Source organism: Marmota monax, unplaced genomic scaffold (assembly GCF_021218885.2).
Source record: "Marmota monax isolate L192 unplaced genomic scaffold, Marmota_monax_Labrador192_F-V1.1 WCK01_AAM20220418_F8-fsc00074, whole genome shotgun sequence".
Classification (NCBI taxonomy): Eukaryota; Metazoa; Chordata; class Mammalia; order Rodentia; family Sciuridae; genus Marmota; species Marmota monax.
Genome location: NW_026694232.1, coordinates 3,630,585 through 3,656,564, shown reverse-complemented (window position 1 = coordinate 3,656,564; position 25,980 = coordinate 3,630,585). Strand labels below are relative to the sequence as shown.

The 25,980-nt window shown below is 33.7% G+C and overlaps 1 protein-coding gene across 7 annotated transcripts in view; it reads left to right on the top strand.

The window, feature by feature from the left end:
• Positions 1 to 25,980, top strand: part of Tbl1xr1 (TBL1X/Y related 1) — a 154,767-nt gene that overhangs the window by 95,686 nt on the left and 33,101 nt on the right. For 5 of the 7 annotated variants that reach the window (XM_046466852.2, XM_046466855.2, XM_046466853.2 and 2 more), the window contains 4 exons: positions 12,638 to 12,740; positions 22,162 to 22,307; positions 24,765 to 24,987; positions 25,701 to 25,833. In XM_046466852.2, the coding sequence (XP_046322808.1) occupies positions 12,683 to 12,740; positions 22,162 to 22,307; positions 24,765 to 24,987; positions 25,701 to 25,833 (560 nt within the window). In that variant the 5' untranslated portion in view covers positions 12,638 to 12,682. The remainder of the gene's footprint in view (positions 1 to 12,637; positions 12,741 to 22,161; positions 22,308 to 24,764; positions 24,988 to 25,700; positions 25,834 to 25,980) is intronic. The other 2 variants (XM_058586190.1, XM_058586191.1) reach the window with 1 other exon arrangement.

Sequence of the window (25,980 nt, the reverse complement as noted above, 5' to 3'; positions counted from 1 at the left end):
TCTATTCTTTTTTTTTTTTTTTTTTTTTAAATCTTCATTTTCTTTCTTTTTTTTTTTTTTTTTAAAGAGAGAGAGAGAGAGAGAATTTAAATATTTATTTTTTCAGTTTTCGGAGGACACAACATCTTTGTTTGTATGTGGTGCTGAGGATCGAACCCGGGCCGCAAGCATGCCAGGCAAGCGCGCTACCACTTGAGCCACATCCCCAGCCCCTCTGTTCTATTCTTTAAATAAAAATTCTTGCTCTTGCCTAGGCATTTCTCAGGTGTTTATTCTTCAACACTAGGGAAAGGGGACCCCATCCTGATTTTCAAAACCAGTTTCACCAGTAGTCCAGAAATGATGTAAGCCCATGAGAAACTGGAAGAGGTAAAGGGAATTAATGTTTATTTCTTTTGTCTTGAATGACAATTTCAGATGATAGTTTTAATCAAAATTCAGTTAAGATATACACACTGCTTTGGGGGTACTACATTCACTTTTAGAAGAACTTGATGTATTTGTCCTGTAATATTTCCCATATTTTGGCTTTAGGTAATTGTGTGCTTGAGCATATTCCATTTCTTATGCAGTGATTTCTCTAAAGTGGTAATTTCTTTAAAGTAGATTTCTCTAAAGTGGTAGTGGAACTTGATTAAGTTCACTTTTAATCTTTGATCATAAGGTCCTTTTCCTTGTACATCATGGCATGAAGCATAAACCTTCTGGTTATCTCACTTTCAGTGATACTGATATTGATTAGTAGGTTCAAGTATTTTTAGCCTGCTCCATCTGCTGTGGTCTAAATGTCTTTTTGAAATCCGTGTTGAAATCTAATCTTCAAGTTGTCATAAGAGTTGATATCTTTCGGAGGTGACTGGGTCAGGAGGATTTTAAAAGAAGCTTGATGGAGTTCATTTGTCTCCTTTTTACTCTTTCATCTCATGTGGATGCAGTAACAAGGTACCCCATATGTTAGGCTGTAACTAGACACCAAGTGTGTTGGCACCTTAATTTTGATTTCTAGTTTAATATATTTTTGATAATAGAAGCCCAAATGAACTAAGACATCATCCATTATAAAATTTCATAACAGCTTTTCTTCTAATACATTTAAGCACCATACATGATTGTGTCCAGAGATATTATTTTCTTAGAAATGAACAAAATGGTTATTTCCTAATTATATGTATTTTATGCTTCTCTGTTGCTTAGATGGAATTCTGTAAAGAAGGATTTACAATTAGTATTGGGCTATCTTGAAATAGAATTTGTACTGAAAAAGCAGGTATTTACCTGACAGCCTTGGTTATCAATTTTTAGAATAAAGAATTGATAGTACACTAACAAGATATTTCATTTTTAGTTTTTAAAATATTATAAATTAAGAACTATATTTAATATATTTTAATGTAGTAGTTCTTTATTTTATTCAGACCATCTTTGGCTGATGAAAATGAGTCCCTTTAAGTTGGCTACCTTCTCTTTTTGTTGTGATACCAGTCATTTTTGATAGTTTCTTTGCTTTCTTAGGGGACCTGCTATTTCAGGCTTCCTGCTTCAGCCCTGATATTGGCCATTACTCTAAGGAATTCCAATTTGTTTAAGTGAAAAATGTTTATTTTAAGGGACTATAATGTAGGTGTGGTGTGCTCATTACCACTTGGGTTGTCATTTAGAACTAGGTATTGCATGTTTTTAGTAAGAGAAAATAATTAATGTTTTTAGTAAGGAAAATAATGTTTTTAGTAAGAGAAAAATAAATCCCTAGTTTTTAATGTATATTTCAGCTCGACTATGAGTACATGTTTTAAGGCTTTTTTTTCATTGTATGAATTTTATTGAAAATATTAATGTGATCATTAAACTATTTTTTAATTCACTTCCATCATATAAAATTTTAAATGAAAGCAAAATAATTCAAACTATTTACTATCAAGGAGAATTATCTCTAGGATAATTTGGCACATTCATCCTCCCACTTCTTGTAATCTCTAGGATATATTCTTCAGATACAGCCAATTTGAAGAATACTATACTATACCATGAAGAAGAGGCAAAATCTTTCCTGTATTTATATATATTGTCTTATTGAAAATTTTGTTTTATTATGAGTAGAACATAATTTCTTTATATTCTAAAGAGTTTCAAATTAATGTTACAAGACTAATGAAAGCACTATAAAATTTTTTTGTCATTCTTTTTTGTTCCTAGGTCATACATCCTAGGGATGTATGCAGCCAAATACTGTTTCAGGAATTCTGTGTGTGTGCACTTGTGCGCGCACACACACACTGAGGCAAACTCTGGGGATCAAACCCAGGGCCTTGGATCCTAGGTCTTGGAAATGTTAGGCAAGTGCTCTCCCATTGAGATCCATGAGTAGGCCCCATAATACCATTTTAAAGTGTATTTATTTCCCTTATGATAACAGCTTCATTGGTTTACAGTAATAAAGATTTACTTTTTATTCACCTTGCATATAGATAATGTGCATTTACTGTGGGTTGCACATTTTGGGATCCAGGACTTTGGAGAAGGCTTCATGTTGGACATGCTCAATCTTATAGCAGAAGAAAAAAGCAAGAAAGCTAGTAGACACACTAATGTCTCTTAAATGGTATTTTTCACATCTGTGCAAATTCCACTGGCCCAAAGTATGTCATACAACCAGTGTTCAAGTCATTGAATTGCGGGTGAATAACTCTATGGTAGGAAAAGAAAAAAGTGGTTAAATTCTGAACAATAACTACAGTAGTGTCCTCTTAGCTACAGTTTGGGTTTCTGTGTTTTCAGTTACCTATGGTCATCTACAGTCTGAAAATATTAAATGGAAAATAACAAATTTGTGTGTGCTGTTTTGGGTGGTATGATGAAATATGTAGCTTCATCCTGTCAGAGATGCAAATGATTCTTTTGTCTAGCATAACCATCCTACATATGCTGCCAATCCCATAGTCACTTTGTAGCCATCTGAATTATCAGATTAAGAATCTCAGTGTTAAATTGCTTGTATTCAGATAACCCTATTTTATTTCATCCATCAAGTCTTAGGTTTTCAATTATGTGCATATTTCAATGAAATAGACATAGTTCATTAAAATAGGTTGAAATCATAATCTAGAGCTTACACATTTATTAACTAATATTAATATATACTATTATGAAATTGTATATTATATACTATGTTTAAGTTTTTATGTGTTCCATAACTGGAATGATGGGATAGAATTAGTTAATAATGGTCTGACAGTGTAAGGGTAGTATTGCTAGAAGTTTAATTTTGATGTATTGTTGTATTTGTTCCATTTTATTATTAACCTGTAACTTATAAATCAAACTTTATCATAGGTCTGTATATATAGGGAACAATGGAGCATATACAGAGTTTGGCACTCTCTGCCATTTGCAGCATTCACTGGGGGTCTTGGAATGTTTTCCTCCAGGGAAGCAGGTACTACTGTCTACCCCAATACCCATGTATTTCTTCCAACTAGTTATCATAATTAATATTAGTTCTGATTTCACTTTAAAGGATTATCTGAAAGTCAGGTTGATTGATAATTGAAGGTAAGGGAGAAAGGCTTTTATTAGCCCTTGTCTATACCTATTATCTACAGCATGGGAAGGGCAAAATAGTGGGCTTTTTTAAGTTTAGTTGTTGTGTTGAATTTTGTCCATCAAAGTTAATACGTTGGAGTTCTAACTTGAATACTTGTACTTCAGAATGTAATCTTAAAGAGGAAATTTGGATAAAACACAGGGAGAACATGTAGGAGTGCCTGGAGTGTTGCATCTGTAAGCCAAGAGCTGTGGTCTGAATATGGCTTCCAAAATTCAAGTTGAAACCCAATCCTCATTGCGGTGATATTAAGAGGTGGGATGTAATTAAGTCTTGAGGACTTTGCCCTCATGAATAGAATTTATGCTTTTACAAAAAAAGGTTGGAGAAACTCTCCAGACCCTTGTACCACTTGAAGGCACAGCAAGAAAGCACCATCTCTGAAGTAGGAATCCCTTACCAGATAGCAGATACATAGCTCCCAAGACTTGGGCTCCCCAGCTTGTAGAACTGTGAGAAATTCCTTCTATTTATTGCCTGTTTGAAGTATTTCGTTCTAGCAGCCTGAAAGATTAGAAGAAGGACCTGCGCATATCTTTCCTTGGCACCTTTAGGGGGAACATGGCCCTGCCCATACCTTAATTTCAGACTTCTAACTTCAAGAACTGTGAGACAATACATTTCTTTTGTTCTAAGCCACCTGTTTTGTGGTACATTGTTATGGCAGTTGGGAAACTGATGTACTGTTGGCTTGATTAGAAGGGTGCTGGAAGGAATGTAAGCTATAGCTATAGGTTTCTGTATTAGTGAGAGATTACTGCCAAGCTAAAAACTAGGGGCTTTGATAGAGGAGTTCCTCAAAATAGAAGTCCAATAGCTAGGGAATAAGAAACTATTTGAGGGTAGGTAATTAAAAAACAACAACAACAACCATTTATTGGATAATAATGGGGGATGTCTAGCTGCTTGACAGAATTGATGCTCTCTGCTTGGATTGAGAATCACACCTTCAAATCTCCTGTCCCTTCCAGTCTGAAAAGGTACAACATACTTGATTAGTTCTTTCTAAGCTGGAACAATGCATCAAACCATATAACATAAAGTTATTATGTAGGAAAAATTTGGAAGTTAGAAGGTGTTATGGATTGAATTTTGTCTCCCAAAGGTAATGTTGAAGTCCTGACCTTCACCACCCATGAATGTGACCTTATTTGGAAATGGGATCTTTGCAGTTATAATCAAGTTAAAATGAAGTCATTGGGATGGCCTCTATTCCAATATAACAGACGTTTTAATAAAATGAGGAAAATTTGGACCCATGCCCTATGAGGAAAATGCCATGTGAAGGCTATAACATAAGGGTGGTTGATGTGAAGACTGAGGCAGAGAATGAACTGTTGGTGCCACAGGCTATTGAAAACCTACGGCCATAGAGCTGGAAGATGTGTAAAATGATTTTCTACAAGAGGTGTTGGAGAGTACGTGCCCCTGCCAACACATTTGATTTCTGGCCATTAGAACCATGAGAGAATAATTCTGTTGTGGTACTTTGTTATGACTACCTAGGAAAATGATATGGATGGAAATAGGGATTTTGAGTACTTTGTACTCCAAAGAGCTGTTTCTCTTAAAATCATCACAATTAACACACATTACCAGAATATTTTTACTTGGATATTTTAGTTCCCAAACTTGGTTGTGCATTGTATTCACTGTAGAATCTTTGAACAATACTGCTGTCTGTCTTCCATATCCAGATATGTCCAGACATATGGAGTGTGACATGGGCATCAGATTTTTAAAAGCTTCTCAGAAGTTTCTAATGTACACCAAATTTTGAGGAGCCATGGGCGAAATCTTTTGACTTTGGCCAATAAAATTTTGTTAGTGAAACTTTTAAAAGCCTCTTGGTAAGCCCTGCTCCCTACCATCTCAACTCATTTGTGTTTTAACCTACCATGACTTTTTTTTTTTTTTAAGTTGTTTATTCCTTTCTGTTCTTGGACAGCCTGGCTAGATATGATTATATTAATCTTCAAGTATAATGGATTATTTATAAATGTCATGCCAGATCTATTTTTAAAAAATATCTGAGTTATATGCATAGCTGCATTTGAAGAGTGAATTGGTGTATATATATATTGCAAGAAAATAAGTAACTAATAAACATTAAATGTAGTATTTAGTAGTTTTAATTATTCAAGTCACCATTGACCATTCTTTTGCAAGATTGGATGAGCAATGATAAACTGAAAAGATACCAAAAAACCTACCTTCTCAAGTATTCCCTTTTTTATCTTCAGGTCTCACACTTTATTTTATTTTTTCCCCATTGTCAGATCATAAAGTGAGTGATGTTCAACAACTATGCATGTATTTTGGATTATCCATTTGTCCAGTTCTCCAATTTACAGTAAGACTTGAAAGTCTTCTTTGATTTATGTTTGTTACCAATCTCTTTTGCCGTTTGTTTTCCAGATTTACTAATAGCTGGTTTATAATCTTTTGTACAGTTTTACTCCTGTCCTTCCAAAGAATTGACTGAATATAACCAATCATGGACAATTGTTTTGATTTACTTAGGGTCAAGTAGTTTTTTTATTGTTTTCTTAGGATTTCCACCCCCTTTTTGGGAAACAAGAAATAACCTTACCTTCTTATCCAGTAGCCTTTTACTGTATCAGTTAGTTACATTTTTTTTCCTCTTTATTCTTCCTATACTATTAAACAAAGTTCCTTTCCACTCTGATGACAGACTGCTTTTTAAAGCTTTAGCATGTATTTCAGTCTTCTCCTAATGATATATTCCAAAGGTAGAATGATAAGCTAGCTTGTTTTAATTGGATAAAAAAATTCATTAGCTTTCCAATTTATACAAACTCAGAGCTTTTCATACAACTGGAAGGGTTCTAGCATCTTGATTTTTATTTTTTTTTTATTATTGGTTGTTCAAGACATTACAAAGCTCTTGACATATCATATTTCATACATTTGATTCAAGTGGGTTATGAACTCCCATTTTTACCCCGTATATAGATTGCAGTATCACATCGGTTACACATCCCTGTTTTTACATACTGCCATACTAGTGACTGTTGTATTCTGCTACCTTTCCTATCCTCTACTATCCCCCCTCCCCTCCCATCCCCTCCCATCCCCTCCCATCCCCTCCCATCTTCTCTCTCTACCCCATCTACTGTAATTCATTTCTCTCCCTTGTTTTGTTTTCCTTTCCCCTCACGTCCTCTTAAATGTAATTTTGTATAACAATGAGGGTCTCCTTCCATTTCCATGCAGTTTCCCTTCTGTCTCCCTTTCCCTCCCACCTCTCGTCCCTGTTTAATGTTAATTAATTTTTATTTTCATACTTGCCTTTCTCTGCTTTCCCAGGCTGGCAGAGGTTCGTTTACCTCAAGTCCTGTCACTGACTACCCCTCAGTTATTAAAAAGATGGTCCAGAAGTAGACCTTGTCTTTGCTTTCCTTAGAGATTTCACTTTTTGTACCCCTTCCCCCATCTATACACCCTGACTATAAATGGTTGAATTATTCAACATACTTATTCTTTTAGAAAAATATTTTTATATTTTAAAAGAATCTTAGGTACCAACTCTGTAAACAAGTACTCCCTTCTATTTTGGAAGTTGAAGTCAACATCTTTTGACTATGTGGTAGCTCTTCAGAGGTCTTTTGGATGTAAAATGAAGGAGGGCTATAGCTAATATCCATTGGTTTTAAAGTTCACTGCTCCCAGTCTAGATAATTTGCTGAGAGGTATTAAAATTGCTCTACCAAGATTCTTTTTTTTTTTTTTTTTTTTAAGAGAGAGAGAGGTTTTTTTTTTTTTTTTTTAATATTTATTTTTTAGTTTTCGGCGGACACAACATCTTTGTTTGTATGTGGTGCTGAGGATCGAACCCGGGCCACACATATGCCAGGCGAGCGCGCTACTGCTTGAGCCACATCCCCAGCCCTCTACCAAGATTCTTAATTAGTGTTTCCTATCATCAGATGGACTGCAAATGTTCTGTTTAAAAAAACAAGGTGTTCTGTGTAAACCATGCTTACTTTGTGGGCTGTAAAGATGTAGAATAAGTTGAGTTTGACAAATAGGCTATAGTTTGCAGATTCCTAGTATACATCATAATTTTGTGATCCATAGATGACTGATTCCAGTAGTTATAGTTACTAGTGAATAATTGGTTTGGTCTATTGTTCTATGCCAGTGTTTTAAAGGATGATAGGTCCTAGTAAGTATCATGTGTGATTGTGTGTTTCTGTTTTTTGTTTGTTTGTTTGTTTAGTTATAAATGGACACAATACCTTTATTTTATGTATTTATGTGGTGCTGAGCATCGAACCCAGTGCCTCATACTTTCGAGGTAAGGGTCTACTACTGAGTTACAACCCCAGCCCTCTTAATGAGATAGACTTTTTTTTTTACCCCTAATTCTTGAAGATGTCCGTCTGGAGATATGACCATTTAAAAAAATATTGTAATGTGTTTTTTAGGTGTGAAAAAATACTTTATTAAAATTATTGTATTACCTGGTATTCTCTTGTGACCTGCAGGTTTCATCCATAATACTCTGTAAATTGTGCCAGTTCAATTATTGAAGGTTGAAAGGTGGAAGAGACAATGTAAATTCAGTTTCCTGAAGAAGTGGAGGCTAGAAAGGTTCACATGGCATGCATAAAATTATACAGGCTGCTTGTGATTTTATCTCTCTTGCATATTTTCTTAAATTTGTGATTGAGAGCTTTGGATTGTAGTAAAAGGGGGAAGGAAACAAAAAGTAGTTTAGAAGTTTATCTTTTCTTTTTATTTATTTATTTTTTAGTTACAGGTGAACATAATATCTTTATTTTTTTTATTTTTATGTGGTGCTGAGGATCGAACCCAGAGCCTCACACATGGTAGGTGAGTGCTCTACCTCTGAGCCACAACCCCAGCCCGAAGTTTATCTTTTCTAAGTTATACTTTAATTTCTTAACATCCACCAATTATTTAGCTCTATGGTGACCATTAATCTGTTAACCAAACAACTGCCTCTGGCTCCAGAAAAGTCTCACAGTGTAAAATTTGCCTATAAAAATTACTCTTTATATAAAATATACACGTTACCAGGCATAGGCTTGGGAAACTTACCTGAAAAATATGCATGTATCAGAAAAATCAGAAGGTAAAATCCATGCCAGTTCATAAACTATCTTGTCTACCTGTTTTGTTTTAAACGTGCATTTGTTTCTCTGGGTGGGGAGTGAAGAAATCATAAACTTTTCACTAAGATATTATATTCAAATTATTAAAGACATTTTGTAAAAAAATAGCTTATGAATGAGATGAAGAACCAATGATTTATTTAAAAGGATATTTTTATTTTTAGTGAATAAAATAATTTTCATGAGATTGAGTATTTAAAAATATAAACAGCATTTATTCTCATTTTAAGTATGAATTTCTTTGGGCTTAATATTACAGACAGCTGTGAGAGACGATATCCTTAAAATATTTTAAAAAACAGTTTCAGTTTTCAGGGCTAATAAACACAACAAAGTAAATATACTCTTTGCCATTGATGCTTTTAAGAAATTAAATGATTTAATTTTGTTTATTATTGTTCGACTAGTTATTGTATTAAAATAAGCTGAAACACATTTCATTTAGAGCTTACTGTTTCTTCTTGAGATTGTCTAATTTTATCTAAATCATGTTGTATTTGCTGTACAGTTTACAAATATATTTTAAAATACTGAATAAAATAGGATTTCATTTAATAGTATACTTAATTTATTGTGTTTTAAACTATCTTTTAGAAGATATTAAAGTTAGGTCTTAAAATTTACCTTCCTTCACCATATGATATTTTATACTCAAAAAAGTGGTGTTTCCTAACATTAGGGTTTTAATTATTTTAAATGAGGTGGGAAATGAAGGACAAAGCACTTTTTGGTAATGTCTTGAAGAATTTTTTTTCTTTTGAGGGGAAAAGGGACATTAGTGGGCAAAACATGATGGATATTGATACAACATGTTCCTTTCATTGTCTTAAAGGTAGTCTTTATTTTCTAAAAGGTAGATTCTAACAATTGTGAATTAACTTATAAATTTAAAGGTATCAAATGATTAAATGGAGAGTTTTTTTTTAAGAATTTGTGATAATGAAGTCCATCATGCCGTGTGCCTATAGTCCTAGCTACCCTGGAGCCTGAGGTAGGAGGATCACTTGAGCATGTGAGTTTGAAACTAGTCTAGGTAACATAGAGAGCCCCTGTCTCTATGGAAGGAAACATATAATATATGATGATTAATATTTAGATTTTCTGGGGCTGCCATGACAAAATACTGCAGACCGGATGGCCAGAACTACAAAAATCTATTTTTTTCCCCACAATTGTGGAGGCTATATATTCAAGATAAAGTTGTTATCAGGAATGGTTTATTCTGAAGACTCTCTCCTTTGCTCAAAAGTGGATGCCTCCTATGTCCTTACATGACCTTTCCTTTGTGTGCATGTCTTCCTGGGGGACTCTTTTATAAGGGCGCCAGTCACATTGAATTAGGGTTTACCCACATGGCCTCATTTTAACTTAATGACTTCTGTGAACAGGTTTTGTTTACATTCTGAGATGATTTAATACACACACACACCCCTTGTTGTTCATTATTACTGTGATTTTATAGTTAAAAGGCACAATTCTAGAGCTGGATGGGGTGGATCATGACTGTCATTCTAGCTACTTGGGAGTCTGAGGCAGGAGGATCATAAGTTGGAGGCCATCCTGGGTGATCCTATCTCAGAAAGTAAAAAGGCTGGGAATGTTATAGCTCAGTGGTAGTGCACCCTTTCATTTGATCCCCAGTACCATCCCCCCAATAATAATAATAATAGGCCCCGCCATATTAATGTAAGTGGTATTATCACATTGTGTCTTGATTTCAACAAGTTTGACCAAAATGGCTGTGATAAACCCAGTGAGCAGCCTAGCCACAGATGACCTGTTTTTATCAACCTACTGTTATTGCTTCACAGTAGATTGAAAACACATACACACCAAACAAAATAATTTTAGTAGATTATTCTGTATCTAAAAGTGGGACTTGTATGTGATAGCAGAGGATGACTGATCATATTGTTTTGTCATTTATTTGTATCATAGTTCATATAAACTGTACAGTGATAGTCTGCACTGAACATGGGACTTGACAATATACATTATGTCTTGAAATTAGCAACAGGACCCTCTAGTGCTAAGAATTCTTTGTATTTATTTTGGTGTCCCCTCCACCATTCATCAAATTGTAGTATTTAATAACATTTCCATACACACACACTCATGTTATTGTTGTCATATTAAAATGAGGAAGATAATAAATATTGTGGAAGAGGAAATTAAATGCTGTAAGGACTAGCTAGCCATGTATATATTATATAGCACGTAATCTATAAATGGGAATATTATTCTTCATTTTCCTTAACATTCAAATTAATAAGAAGTAGTATGCACATAAATGGGAATAAATAGATATATTTCAGATACTTTGAATTAAAAAGAAAACTTATACACCAATATGCCTCTTAAAGAAGCTTGTAAGGTACCTACATTTTACATTCTTTGCCTACTTCTACCCTCAACCTTTGGTTCTGTCTGATCTCAATTTGCTTAAATTTTTCTTACCCAACCTGTAGTTAACTAATTGTCTTTCTTCCCAACAACTTTTTAGGGCATAAGGTGTGTCACTAGTCTACCCTTTTTATTCATATTTTCAAGACCTGTCATTGAACCATTCAAAGTGCTCAACTATAGTTTTGAGTAAATGCATTAAAAAGATCTAAATAAAATGCTCAGTGCATTATTTTTGTAGTGTTTCCTTGTTATCTAACACATTTAATCAGCACTTGTTTGGACATCACTCCAAAGTAATATGAGTAATTGTACATTTGACCTTCCTGGATGATGGGAGCAGAACCGTAGGGCCACTCTCCTTGCACTGTGTGATTGATAATGTTTAAATGTTCTGGTGCAACTCTGCAGGGATTTCCTTCCTTACCTTCAGTTTAGCATTCTTTAAAGCATGATTCCCTAGAAGCCTGTGCATCCTAGAAAGATCCATGGCATAGTGAGACAGTTGTTATCATTAAGTCCATAGTGTTAGGTACTGTCTGTGGGTCATATCCAGTCTACTACCCTTAAGGTCCACAAGCAGAGAAAGGTTCTTACATTTTAAGTGCTTGGGTGGTGAGAATCAAAAGAATGCTAATATTTTATGACACAGCAATTATCATGAAATTTGAATTGCAGTGTCCATAAATAAAGATTTATTGGAACACAGCCACACTCATTTGTTTACATGTTGCTGCTTTTGCAACATACGGCAGAATTGAGTAGTTGTGACAGACCGTATAGTTGGCAAAATCAAATAAATTATTTACCTGTCTGGCTCTTTACAGAAAAGTTTGTTGACCTCTTCTTTAAATTATTTCTGTGATGAAAAAGAAATGGATAAGTTTAACTAGATACACTTAAGTCATGTCCTTTACCCATTCTGTGTACAAGGTTTTTATATATCCAGTAAGAGTATTATTTGGATTTTAGGAAATTTTTCCTTCGCTTCTCTGCCTCATACAAATTTACAAACCGTTGAGACTTGAACATTACATAAATGTTCAGAATGGAGACGTCAAATTCTGCCAAATTATGTAGACAAAGCCAGAGTAGATGACTTGTTGTTTTCCTCTACCCAGTGTTTTCAAAATATCTTTTCCTAAATAAGTAATATTCTTGATTTTAACAATTTACTGTTTTTCTACTTAAGGAGAGTAAAGGAAAAAATAATATTAAAAAGTTATTTGATATACATTAAAATATGATGTTGAAGCCCTCTTTATAAATTTTGCTGATGTTGCCTTGCAGAAAAATACATGTAATCATTTGCTAACTATGGAAGTAACTTTTTTAGGGATTATTATTAGGCAATATAGAACCTCATTTTAAATCATTTAATAAAAATCAAATGGTTTTTACAACATTGTTTACAATTTGTTTAACAATATTTTACTGAGAAAATACTTAATTAACTTTGTTTTATTTTTAGGGTTATATCCTGTGTTGTGACCTCATGGTTTAAGTGGGAATAAAGATGAGTATAAGCAGTGATGAGGTCAACTTCTTGGTATATAGATACTTGCAAGAGTCAGGTGAGTACTTTTATAAAGTAAATAGGCCTCAAATTATTTTAATATTCTCAAAATAATCTTTTATGCATTTGAAATTTGTATCAGTCCAAACTGTTGAACCTTGTATGTTTCCTTAATGTCTGGACTGCCATTTTAAAGCTGTTTTACTGCATGGTTTAACTCTCTGACTCTTTCAAATATGTTGGAATTATCTCAGGCAAATATTTGTAACAACCAGTTTGTCTTTCTCTGTTAAAAGGCCATTTTTATAATTTGTTATTAAATAAGATTATTGCACATGTTTAGTAGGAACATATAAACTCAGATATCATCAGTTTGAAAATGTATGTCCAGTGTCCTCAGTTAAATATTATTGGTCCTAATTGCAGTTAGCATTTCAAAAGCTAAATTAATTGTAATTTTTAAAGAATGCTATCCTAAGTATTATCCCAGTTGATTAAATGTATCATGGATATGAATTCTGATGAATGTATTGGACATGGTTATAAACACAGATCATTAAGTAATTGGCAATTAATATTAAGTAAATCCCTGATCATCCAAGTTTTCTAGATATGTTAATAGATTAGGCAGAAAATAGAAGGATTACTGCAAGGGAAAATGAATGGATCAAGCTAAAAATGTAAAAGTAGAAGAGGGAAAACTGTTCAATATAGCTGGAGTGTATGACAGTCATAAAGATAGATTGCAATGATAAGGGCAGATTTTTAACATTAGATGGAATAATTTAGTTAAAAATGTCAACTGCTAATCTAGAGATTAAATTTTAGAATTTATACCTTAAAGTGCATTTAAGTAGTAGATTGAGATGTGGTATAAAAAAGATAATTTTGATAGTTGTATGTGAGGGAGGACAGAAGGAATATAATAGAGATATAAACTTCTAGGACATTGAGCTCTTAGGTTTGGATTTTTAGACTGGATTTTTAGGCAATTTTTTACCAAGAAAATACTAAGCCCTTCTTATAGGGCTTAGGGAGTTGTCCTTTTATTTTCGGGGAACCACATGGCCTTAGATTTAAACCCCATTGCTTGCTGAAAATGTCCCCATCTGTATTCTAGGTCTGAGTCTTTCTCTTGGGTGGATATTTTCTATTCCCAAGAAACTTCACTGCTCCTCTATGAATAGCTAAGAAGACAGGGACCAAGAAGGAAGTTCAGGGAAGGAAGTAACCACCCAACAGATAATAACTTATTATGAATCTTTAAAAATTTTTTTTTTTTTTTTTTTTACTAAATCTTTAAAATTAATAGATCTTGTTTTGTTTAAACTGATATGGAAGGTCGATCTGAAAGAAGACTTCCAAATATTGATTTGAATAATATAAAATGACTAATAAAGTGAAAAAGTAGTGACCTCGTGATTATTTTCTATGTGACATATATAAAATACTTTTGGTCAAAGTGGAAAAGAGTTTATTGGATCAGAATAACACTGTGTTTTCTACTTTTAAACCTGACCACCTCTTTAAGCCAGAGCTTTGAGTCTTTTGGACAAAAGTCTCACAAATTGAACAAAAACTTTTATAACTGAAGGGTAGATAGATTGGAAATATATTATAAAAGCTTATTGATATAGTAGGAAGGCAGCAATTTAGGTTGAACCATAGAAGGTTTTGGAGTTCAAAAACAGTTGAATAGCTCATCAGTGTTCTGCAGTTCATTCAGCTTATGCTGAGGTGAAGCAGGGCAAATCGAGGTTAGAGTGTTAATGAGTGTTCAAATTTTCCTGTTTCCAAGTGGAAGTCTACAAATTGATATTTTATGTTCTTATAAGAATATATAATGAGGAAAAAGGGGCAGTAAAATAATATTCTGGTTTAGTTTCTGAAAGAGTTCGAGTGATGAAATATTATCAAAAGCATCCTTAAAGTTGCTTATGTTCTCAGAGAAACCCCTTCTAAATTCCATGTTTTAAGGTATTTTAAGTCACAGTAAAAATAAAGCAAACAGTATATTTTTTAAAAAACATTGTATTATGGACTGATATGTATCTTAAATCCTTTAGAATTGTTTCCTGCATCATTAGGTGTGCTTTTTGTTATTCTTCAGAAACTTAAAAGTTCCTGTGTACTGGTTATGAGGTACATTAGTAAGTCACATTGCTAAAAATAGAAACCCCAGTCCTTTCTGTTTATGTTATGATTTATTGGGAGTGGAATCAGATTCTGCTGATAACATTTTGATTTATGGCAATTTTTATTGGTACACAACATAAAATTTATAAATTTAGGAATAGTCTTTAGCAGAGTTCTAAAGTCTGATCCTCTGACCACCTGTATCAGAATCAGGTAGGAAGCATTGAGTGGGGCCCAGGAATCTGCATTTACAAAGCCCCAAGATGATTCATAGGTGTTATAATGTTTGAAAGCCAGTGGTCTGTTTTAATTAAAGGACAGTTGAAACTTGACAACAGAGTTGACACCAGGAAGGTAACATGTTCGGAATATCTTGAAAAAAAATTATAATTAGTAATTACTCAAGATGAAGTAGAAAGTATGAAACGTGCATGATTTGAGATTTGGAGTGCAAAACTATCTTCTAAAGAGGAGCTAGCTGCCTTTAAAAGTGGTGTATCTGTAGTTGTGACCAAGGTTTACCGGGACCAATGAGGCATATTTTTGTCAGAAAGGTTACCATGAGACATAGATTTTAATTTACTTCAAGAAACGGGAGGCAGTAGAGAGTTTTAAGAATTTTATAGTTCCGTGAACTCTGGACAGGGTTCACAAAGAATCCAGACTCTCACCCATAACCAGATTCTGTAGATCTGGTTGCTTGCCACGTCATGTATTCCAAAAGCTCCTTCTTGGTTCTGATTCCTGGTTATACATAAATTTGGTGATTTTTGCAGTAGATTCAAGTTTGGAGTAACCTGGTCCAGAATTCTTTTTCAGGGTTATTTTGGGAGTAGTGTATTTAATACCATAACTTATGAGGGATACTTATTGAGAATTAATCATTAAATATTTAAGCAGTATGACACATTGCTTGCAGGTTATAACTGTTTTCTTTTGAAAGATTTAAAGCAAATATAAAAGAAACTATAGAGTCTTAACACTGCTTCCTTCCTTACAAAAGAGCATTGATTGAATTGGGGTGGGAGGTTTGCAGAAAGGGAGCAGTCAAGGCAAAGAAAGAATGTGTGCAAAGGTGTTGAAGGATCTGGTTTGTGAAGACTCCAATAAGAAAAATAAAATTTCCTCCCCTATCTGATTGTCTAAAAGGCTCTCAAGGTTCAGAGACACCTTGTGAAAGTTTTGTTCTGCTTTGATTCAAAAATGCTTTTGAAGTAATATTTTTCAGTAAGAATCTTAAGCATTTCTTCTCTGCCGTGTTTAATCTTGGACTGTGGTTTCTATCTCCTGAGGGAATAAAATTGCCTAAATTAGCTTAGTGTTAAGTTTTATTTATTTATTTTTTTACTACTATCAGCACTAGAAGATATTATATGTTAAAAGTCCATCTCCTTCCCCCAGATTACATACCTTTTCGGAGAATCATTTTCCTCATTCATAAAATTTATTCCTTATAGAAAAGAGATTACACTGTGATCATCAGCCTTGAATGTTTAATGGACTTCACTGTTACAAATCAGCCATCTCCTCACACATCAAAACAAATTAAAAGTAGATTTATTGTTGGGATATTATTAATGTTATGACTTTTAATTTTTCTCAATTTTATCTCTAGAAAGTGCACCTAAGGTAATTAAGTGGTGTTTACCATTCTGCACTTATATGAAATAGACCCATATTCGCGTATATTTCCTAGGAAATAAACACTTTTTCCCTTTTGAGATGACTTGAAAATTGAAAACATTTGAAATATAGTACTGTCTGTATGTCATACGAGATGATTGACTGGATTCAGCATTCTCCCTTTAATTGGTGTTTGCCCACTAGCCTTAATTTGATTGCCCCCAAAACATATACATTTATCAATTATGTGCAGATAAATACCTTAGAGGCTTAGAGTAGGATGTTTTAAAATTTCCCTCTTTCCTAATCCCCTTTCCTTCTTTTGCCTCACCAATGACTCTTGTCAGTTAAAGTTTATTTTTTTCTGAAGAAATTGTTCCTGGTAATTTTTTGTGAACCTCCTTTTTGTCGTTTTATATGCAAATGTGCTTTTTATCTTGCTTAAATTGTGTATTTAGTTGGAGAATTCTTTATTAGACTATCATCTTACATGTTTAAGAGCTCCATAGCATCTCTATTGATGTGTTTGACTATTGGATGCCAGGGAAACAGTTGCTGCTTATGATTGAAAGACTAACTGGAAGTAGCAAAAACAAAATGCCTTCATTATTAAAATAAGTTTATTTTCACGCTACTTTAAAAAATTCTAATGTTTTAGAACCGAGATTCATCTTACATAATTTACTATTTGAAGGTGATGATATATGTAGCATTTGATTGATGAAAGATCATCTCATTTCTTTTACACTTCACCTCTTTTCATTGTTCACTTTTCTAAACTTTAAAAAAGATCCAGTATATAGGCCTTGCACCAACCACACCACTTTTATGAGATGGCACTATTACTCAAATGTTGAACAGGTTGAGCATCCCTAATCCCAAAATCTGAAATCCAAAATGCTTATGAACAACCAATAATAAAAATTAAAAAAAAAAACAAAAACACAACAGACACTAGTATAGCAGTATGTAAAAAAGTGGATGTGTAACCAGTGTGATTCTGCAATCTGTATACGGGGTAAAAATGGGAGTTCATAACCCACTTGAATCAAATGTATGAAATATGATATGTCAAGAGCTATGTAATGTTTTTAACAACTAATAATAATAATAATAATAAAATGCTTCAACACCAGCAACTTTGAGTGCCAGTAAAATTAATGCAAGTAGAAAATTCCACATCTGATCTCATGTGAATGATATCAGTCAAAATGCTGGCATGCTGGGGCTGGGGTCATGGCTGAGAGGAAGAGCGCTCGCCTCGCATGTGTGAGGCCCTGGGTTCGATCCTCCACACTGCATAATAAAATAAAATAAAATAAAATAAAGGTATTGTGTCCACCTACAACTAAAAAATAAATGTGTTTTAAAAAATGCAGGCATGCTAAAAATATTATGTAAAATTACTTTCAGACTGTATATGAGGCACACATGAATGTGGTGCTGCTTGGGAGACAGAAGCAGGAGGATCACAAGTTCAAGGCCAGCTTGGTCAAATTGGACCATGTTTCAAAACAAAAAGGGGCTTGGGTTGGAATTCAGAGGTAGTATGCTTTGAGGTTCAATTGTTTGTTTAACCCCCCCCCCCAAGAAAAAAAAGGATTTTGTGTATCAACTTGGATTTCATCCATAAGATATCTCATTGTATATGTACAAATATTCCAAAATCTGATACATACATAGTCTCAAGCATTTCAGATAAATACTCGACTTGTATTTGTTTATAAGATCACACATCAAAACCATATATTATTATCTTTCAACTTAGAAAACATGATCAAAATAGGCAGAAAATAATATGTATAAAGTTAAGGTCTTCACCTATATTACACATAGCTTATTCATTCACTTATCTCATTTAGCTATTAATCTATTAGCCCCATTAATGGTTAGTAAAAAAAATGTCAGCAAATTACAGTGTAGTTTTTCTTGACTTGAATAAAGGTAACTGGGATAGGTAATCATTCCTTCCTTCATACCTCACTTCCAGTGGCATTTATAAGCAGACTGTAACATCGGATTGGATGGAGTTAGGTTAACTTGGTAATCAGTAATGTGCCTCTAGCCATGAAGAACAGGAGAAAAGAGCTCAGTATCTGATATGTCCACCTTCAATTATCCTTCTAAATTTTATGAGTAAATGACTACCTACAGAAGTACAAGTAGGTACATAGTTTTTCTTTATAATAAAAGGTGGAGTGACCTTGATTTGACATATATAGTTGTTGTATACTTGTTCAATTAAAAGTAAACAGCAAGTACTTATCATAAGTGCCAGTAATTAAGGTACTTTTATACTTCCAAATCAGTTTTTCCTGTTTTGTAAGCTAAATAATCATTTTTGTCAACACAGAAAATTTCTACTATTCATTTCTGCTGACATACTTATGAAGGACAAAGGTCTTTTGAGATAATTGCCAGAGTTGTTTAATCTTAATTTTTTTTAAAGAATACCCAGTATATCAAGGATATTAGGAAGTGTATAGATTTTAGTGGCATTAGAAATTTGCACACACACACACACACACAGATACACATATGCAATTTTTTTTTGAAAGCAGTTTGGCAATCTTGAAACTCCCTTTAAAATGCTAATGTTTCATTCAGCTTTTGGGGAATCTTTCCTAAGGAGAAAGAAAAAAATTATTTATCGAAAAGCCTATACATACAGATATTTGATGCAAGAATCTTTTTAAATAGTGAGCACTGAAAAAGGTGCTCACTATTGGTATGAATAATTCTTTGCCACATATATTTATTGACTGAATATTATGATAGCATTAGAATTATTTCAGAAAATAGAATTTGTATAAAGTGTTTTTTGTGTTTCTGTTTTCTTTGTTTTTTGTTTTTCTACTGTGCTGGGATTTAGTTCCAGGACCTTATGTAGTGTAGACAAGCACTGTACCACAGTTACATCTACAGCCCTATATTGAAGGACAATACTGGGCACAAAATTGTATATCTAGTGTGTAAGGGCTGGGTCTAACTCTTCAATATCTAGTGTCCCCCTTAACATCCCTTACCTACTTTCGTTTTACCTTTTCTGAAATCTGGGTCTGAAGGGCAGAGTTAGAAATAGGTTTCCACTTTGGAGGCGCTGGGGATACACTTTTCTGATCTGAAGTTTAATAGGACTTTGAATAAAATTGCACCCCACCCCCTCAAATTAGGACTCTGTGTTGTGTTCATAGTTAAGCTTTGCCTTTAAAAAAATCTTTTGGTCTGGTTCAGACACCTATTCCATAACAATGGTGTTTCAAAGTCCATTTTCTTATTTCTGTGCTCCCTGTGCAGAGTAGAGTAGCTGGTTCTGGAAAACTGACTCCCATTCAAGAACAGGATCTCTAACATCAGAGGGAAAACACTTGTTCCACTTTCTGGAACAAGAACTAGAGAACAGTTGTTTTTTGATCCCCTGTGTAACATTACACACAGATGCAGGCACATACCTGCTACTCTATATCTCTGTCACAAACTATTATTGTGTACTTAATATTGTGACTTCATGGTCTTCAGCTGGAACTTCTTTAGGGTAAACATTAATGGGAAGTTCCAAAATGATGCTAATGACTACTTCAGGATTGTTTCGTTACCATTGAGAATATCCTGAACACATTTGCATAACTTGGGATGTATATGAGGATCTAAGATGGCTTCTCTCTTGACCTGACAGAATAATATCAAGATGTATACAGCGTTCCATCCAGAAGTGGGCACAGTTTCTCTTGAAACTCTCAGATAGGCATAGTACTACTTCAAGTTTAAATTATAAGCAAATTAAATAGAGTCTAAATGTAGCAACTTTGAATAAATTGTACCCATGAACAGAATATACAGAAATCATGGACTTTGTGTAATTGTTAAAAGTGTGTTGACTTACATAAGATTTAAAACCCTGGTGCCAAATACAGCTAAGATATAATGTTTCATGCACTGTATAATTCTACTTTCTAGGAAACTGAGTTGAACACAATACAGTGATGTACTCAGGAGCAGGTGTTCACTGTCTCTCTGCCTTAACTCTACCCTTGTCTATGTTCTGACTTTGTTAAAGAGGAACAGTAGCGTGTGTTGGAATTTGAGTCCTTACTCTCCTACTTAGAGGCTGTTTTCCCCACCTGATGATTCAGATGAAAACATAATAAATTCTGTACTTGAGAATGGCAGCTGACACATTGTGTAGGCCCTCACTATGAATGGTATCTTCTATCTCTAAGTTGTTTCAAATTCTGAACCATTTGGCCTTTTGGCTTTTCCCACCTCTTAGTTATGATTTATTGAAGAAATTATTTAGGATGTAGCAGGGTATTAAAAACAGGAGTTTCCAGCCTTACTGCTTGTGGATTTCATCGCTGTATCTCAAATTCCTTCTCCCAATTCTCCTGAGTCCCTAGTCTTAGCTTTCTACCCTGGCAATCTTAGACTTATTCATATTCCAGGAGTTGTAGGTTTCTTGATAAGACAGTTTTAAATGATGCTTTTTTTTCCCCCCATTAGTATTTTTTAAAAATCATTTTTGTGAACTCACATTAAGCTGAAAACTATGAAGTGTTTAATCATAATAATTTTGCCTGTGGTTGAAGTCAGGAGGTTAAAAAATCCAGGTCTTTTAAAGGTAATGTCTTTTCACTTCTTACCTCTCCCTCTACCATTATGTATGGGTGTAGTAGGGTTAGGTGTGCTTTGACTATCTGAACTAATTGAAATATTTCCTAGCTACATGCTATTTGTGACCCTCATGGTGTTTTATTGTAAACTGTTCATAGGTTCCACAAAGAACCTTAAGAGTAGGAGCATAAAATACAAAAAGCCATGTATAAACACTGAAAAACAAGGATGAACTGTTAGATTGTTAAGTCAAGTTAACTAAGAACCAAACTCATTCATTTACTTTTTTTAGTTTGAAACTTTCTTAAAATTCTATATTATGTGTGCAAATGGAATTGTTTTACAAGATTTATAAAATTGCTCCCTTACTGATAAAATATGATGAATATTTTGTTAAATAGAGCAACCCCTCTTGGGTCTGTTAGTTTCCTAGAACTTCTGAATATGGACTAGATTTTCATAAAAAATAAGGCTAACTAAAGAGATTTTTGTTAAGTGAATATTCTGGTTTTAAGTATTTCAAATGAAAAGTAGATAATTTAAACACTCAGCTCGTACATAAAGAAATTTAAATTTTAGAATTTCATTTATAAATTTGCTTTCATTATACTCTGTCTTTTATTTCTGAAGTAATTTGAAAAAGCTGCATTATATTAAAGGTGTTAGACAATTTGTATGTAGAAAATTAAATACACTGTGGAAATATTAAGTGTCAGTCTTTTGTGGTCTCAATTATCCTGAGTGAAGTAATTAAATCACATGATTTCCAAAGGCCTTTTTAACTTTTTAAACTTGATGCTTTTGTTGAGGAAAGTTATGTATCACTACTGAAGTTTAGGAAATTTGAAGCCAAGCAATCCAGTAGGTACTAGAAATTTTGAAGAGTACTTTAAGTAATTAGGAGAAAGGGAAATACATAAAGGCTACCATATTTCGATTTTTGTTGTTGTTGTTATTTGTTTGTTTAAAACACACTTGACCTTAGCTATCATTCTAGAATTTAAATGATGGAATGCAATTTTGAACGATTGTGGAGGTCTTTTAATTCATGTTATTTAGTTTGTTGGCACTAGGAAAATAAATACTCATACCTTTTCTTTTGCTTTTAGGGTTTTCTCATTCAGCATTTACCTTTGGTATAGAAAGCCATATAAGTCAGTCTAATATAAATGGTGCACTCGTCCCACCTGCTGCATTGATTTCAATCATCCAGAAAGGTCTACAGTATGTAGAGGCAGAAGTTAGTATTAACGAGGTAAGGCAGACTTATTTCAAATACTAATTCTTAAATGTGTTCTTAAATTAGCTGTCATGTCTGTTTGTTTTCTCATTGTCTCTGACTTTAACTTCCCTGGCTTAATAGAAACAAAAGGGTATTATTCCTGTTGTATCAGATTGTTCAAGCAAGGCATGTTGGATCACAGATATAAGGACTATTATTTGTAACTTATTTTCCTTAATATGTTTTTGTAAGTAAGCAGTAGGAAATGATTTTCATTAACACACCAGCATTGTATTGAAATACTGAGACCAAATTTATGGTGGAGAATTGGAAACTCAATGTTGTTTGGATATACCCTGATTTTAGAAGCAATTTATAATTGAAGCCAGCTCTTAACACTATTGTCTAAGATCCACATATGAAGTAATTTGTTTAGTTCAGGTGTCAGCAAACTGTGGTGCATGCACGAGGCAAATCCCATCTGTCCCTGATTTTATATAAATGTTTTAAAACACAGATACATTCATTTATTCTTGTATAGGCTGTTTATGACAGAATTTGGTAGTTGTAACAGAGACCTATAACTATGAGGTCTAAGTTAATATTTGCTATTTACCAGCTGGGCTTTCACAGAAGTTTGCATACCTCTGATCTAAGGTAACATTTTCATGCATGGATAGGAGTCAGAACATGTGGAGTTTTTTTCTTTATTTTCATCTGAGAAATTAAATTGTTCCCCTTTTGCTAGAATTTAGCTGAAACACTTATGATTTCTGTATCTGTGTTTATTAAATACATAGTATACTACATTATTTATGGATTTCCTCATTCCTATGACTAAAAAATCCATTAGTACTAATTGAAATATGTCTTTATTGTCTTTTAGCACTTTCTCTTTCAAAGTATGCTTTATTGTAAGGGTGATAAGCAAGTTCCACCACTGGCCAGAGGCGGAATCTCAGTTTAGCCAAAAAATTTTGTCTGAATTTATCCTAATATTCCACACTGTATCTGTGTTGGTTTTAGTAAGTAGTTTGTATTTATGTTAAAATGGTTTTTTCCTATGAACAATTCAGTATAATCTAATTCAGAAAAAATGTGCTGAACTTTTGTAACTCAGCGTGTTCTATCACATTACTATAGATTATCAGTAGTACATGTTCACTAGTAAGTGAACCAGGCTTCACATATGCATGTTCCTAACTAATTTGCATTGTTTCTGTTTCTTACTTGCTGCTCATTACTGTGTCTCTTTTTGTGCTCACTGGAGAATTTTATTAATTATGAACTTCCTAATGTTAATAAAGTGGAGCATTGGAAATTATAGCAATTTCATAAAACAGAGAGCACTAGCCTGTATTACTGATGGAACTTCTCAAACATCAGAGCAGCGAAGACTTAACTGAGAGCTTGTTGGTCCCTGATTGTTGAGCCTGCCCTCAGAGATTTGATTCTTTAGCTTTGATTCTTTGTTTTTTTCCCCTGATGCTAGGGATTATTGAATAGGCAAGTGCTTTGCTGCTGAATTACCCTCCACCCCTAGCCCTAAATCAACATTTCATATAAGCTACCAGGTGATGGCCTTGCTGTTGGTTCTTGGGTAGTATTTTGAGTAGCACTGGGTTAAGGGATCCCAGCTGCCATTGACTAACTCTATAAAATCTTTAAATCTTACTGTGCTTGCATTTCAGCATTAATAAAATGAGATGATTATATGGCATGATATCTGAAGCCTATTTTTGCTTTAATATTTTAATCAAATCACAAGGAACTTTATTTTCCAGCCAAAAATATTTTAAAAGTTTTTAGTTTCTTAAAGAAGTGTGATTGCTGCTCATTATCCTCAAGGATTGTTTCTATGATCCCCACCACCACAAATACCAAAATCTGTGAATGCGAAAGTCTGTTGTATTAAGTGGTGTATTATTTGCATGTACTACATATATCATACTTTGAATCATCTAGAGTGCTTAGGATGATGTAAATGCTATGTAAGCAATTGTTGTTCTGTATTGTTTAGGGAATAATGACAAGAAAAAAGTCTGTGCATGTTCAGTACATGTAATTTTTACCATAAATATTTTCTATCCACAGTTGTTTGACTCCATAGATTGGGACTTGTGGATACAGAGGATTGGCTGTATAATGTGGCACTAAGCCACTTAAAATTGTATAACTATTCCATTGACAAACAGAATTTTAGAATCAAAAACCTTTGTACTATCTGGGCCTATGTTCTTATTTTCAGCATTGACCTCTTATATTTCAACTGCATCTTTCCAGCATTAATCAACATGAAGTAAGTGAAAAGGAAAATTTGAACAGCCAGCTGGAGTTGTCTCCTAAAGTGTCCTTCTGTCCGTTCTTCCTTGCATGAGTTCTGAAAATGTCTTTCATGAAATGAAGATTTTCATTTCTGCTGTTGATTGAATATAAGTAACCCTAAATAGTACCTTTTATTTCTCCCCTCTCATGATTTTCTGTATCCAGGATGGTACCTTGTTTGATGGTCGACCCATAGAGTCTCTTTCCCTGATCGATGCCGTAATGCCTGATGTAGTACAAACAAGACAACAAGCTTATAGAGATAAGCTTGCACAGCAACAGGCAGCAGCTGCTGCAGCTGCTGCAGCTGCCACCAACCAACAAGGATCTGCAAAAAATGGAGAAAACACAGCAAATGGGGAGGAGAATGGAGCACATACTATAGCAAGTGAGCTAAAAGTTTGTAGACTCCTTTTCAGGGAAAATATTTTGCTTTCTTGAAATGCCCCATCTTCTAAATTGAAATAACTTTTAACTGTTTCATTTATACCAGCTTGTTGCCCTAACTTCTATCATAGAGTTTTGTTTTTTAAAGCTCCACAAAGCTAGATTTATTTTATTGTTTTTATTTTCTTTTAAAATATTTAAAAACCCCTTCTTCTGCTTTTAAATGAATTTTTGCATCTGCATTTAATTTGTAAATAAAATTTGCAAGGCTGGTTATTAACAAATAAAGTAAAGCTCTCACAGTGAGCTATAAAGGTGATTCTAAATGTTATAAGAATGATATCAGCAGCCCCTACTGGCAGAAACACAGAATAGTATTGCTATATATTATATTTAGCTCAGACCATTTTATCATTCTAACCATGTGTAGGTTTATCTTTTCTAGTCCTTTTCTTCCTCATCCTTGCTTCCTTCATTTCTTTAAAGTATTCATATACATACTTTTAAAAAATAGTATCCTACTTAAGTTGGGAATTTATTTTCCATGTGACAAAGACTGTGTAGTTATAATAATGTTAAAGTTAACCTGACATAGCAATAACAAAGTTACATTGTATATTATAAAAAGGAAAACATTGCTTATTAAGTATCCACACCCCCCTTGTGTTGTCATATTACCTAACTGGAGTTTTCTACTTGTTCCTCATGATACAGATAATCATACTGATATGATGGAAGTGGATGGAGATGTTGAAATCCCTCCTAATAAAGCAGTCGTGTTACGGGGCCATGAATCAGAAGTTTTTATCTGTGCCTGGAACCCTGTTAGTGATCTCCTAGCATCAGGGTGTGTTTCTTATAGTGATTTTACAGTACCTTTCTAATGTAGATTGCTGAATGGATAACATGTGTTTAAATTTCTCAAGAGTTTTCGTTGCTTGCTTGTTGTCATTTTTGCCTCAGTAAATTTTTATTCCTTCATAAGAAAAGTAAT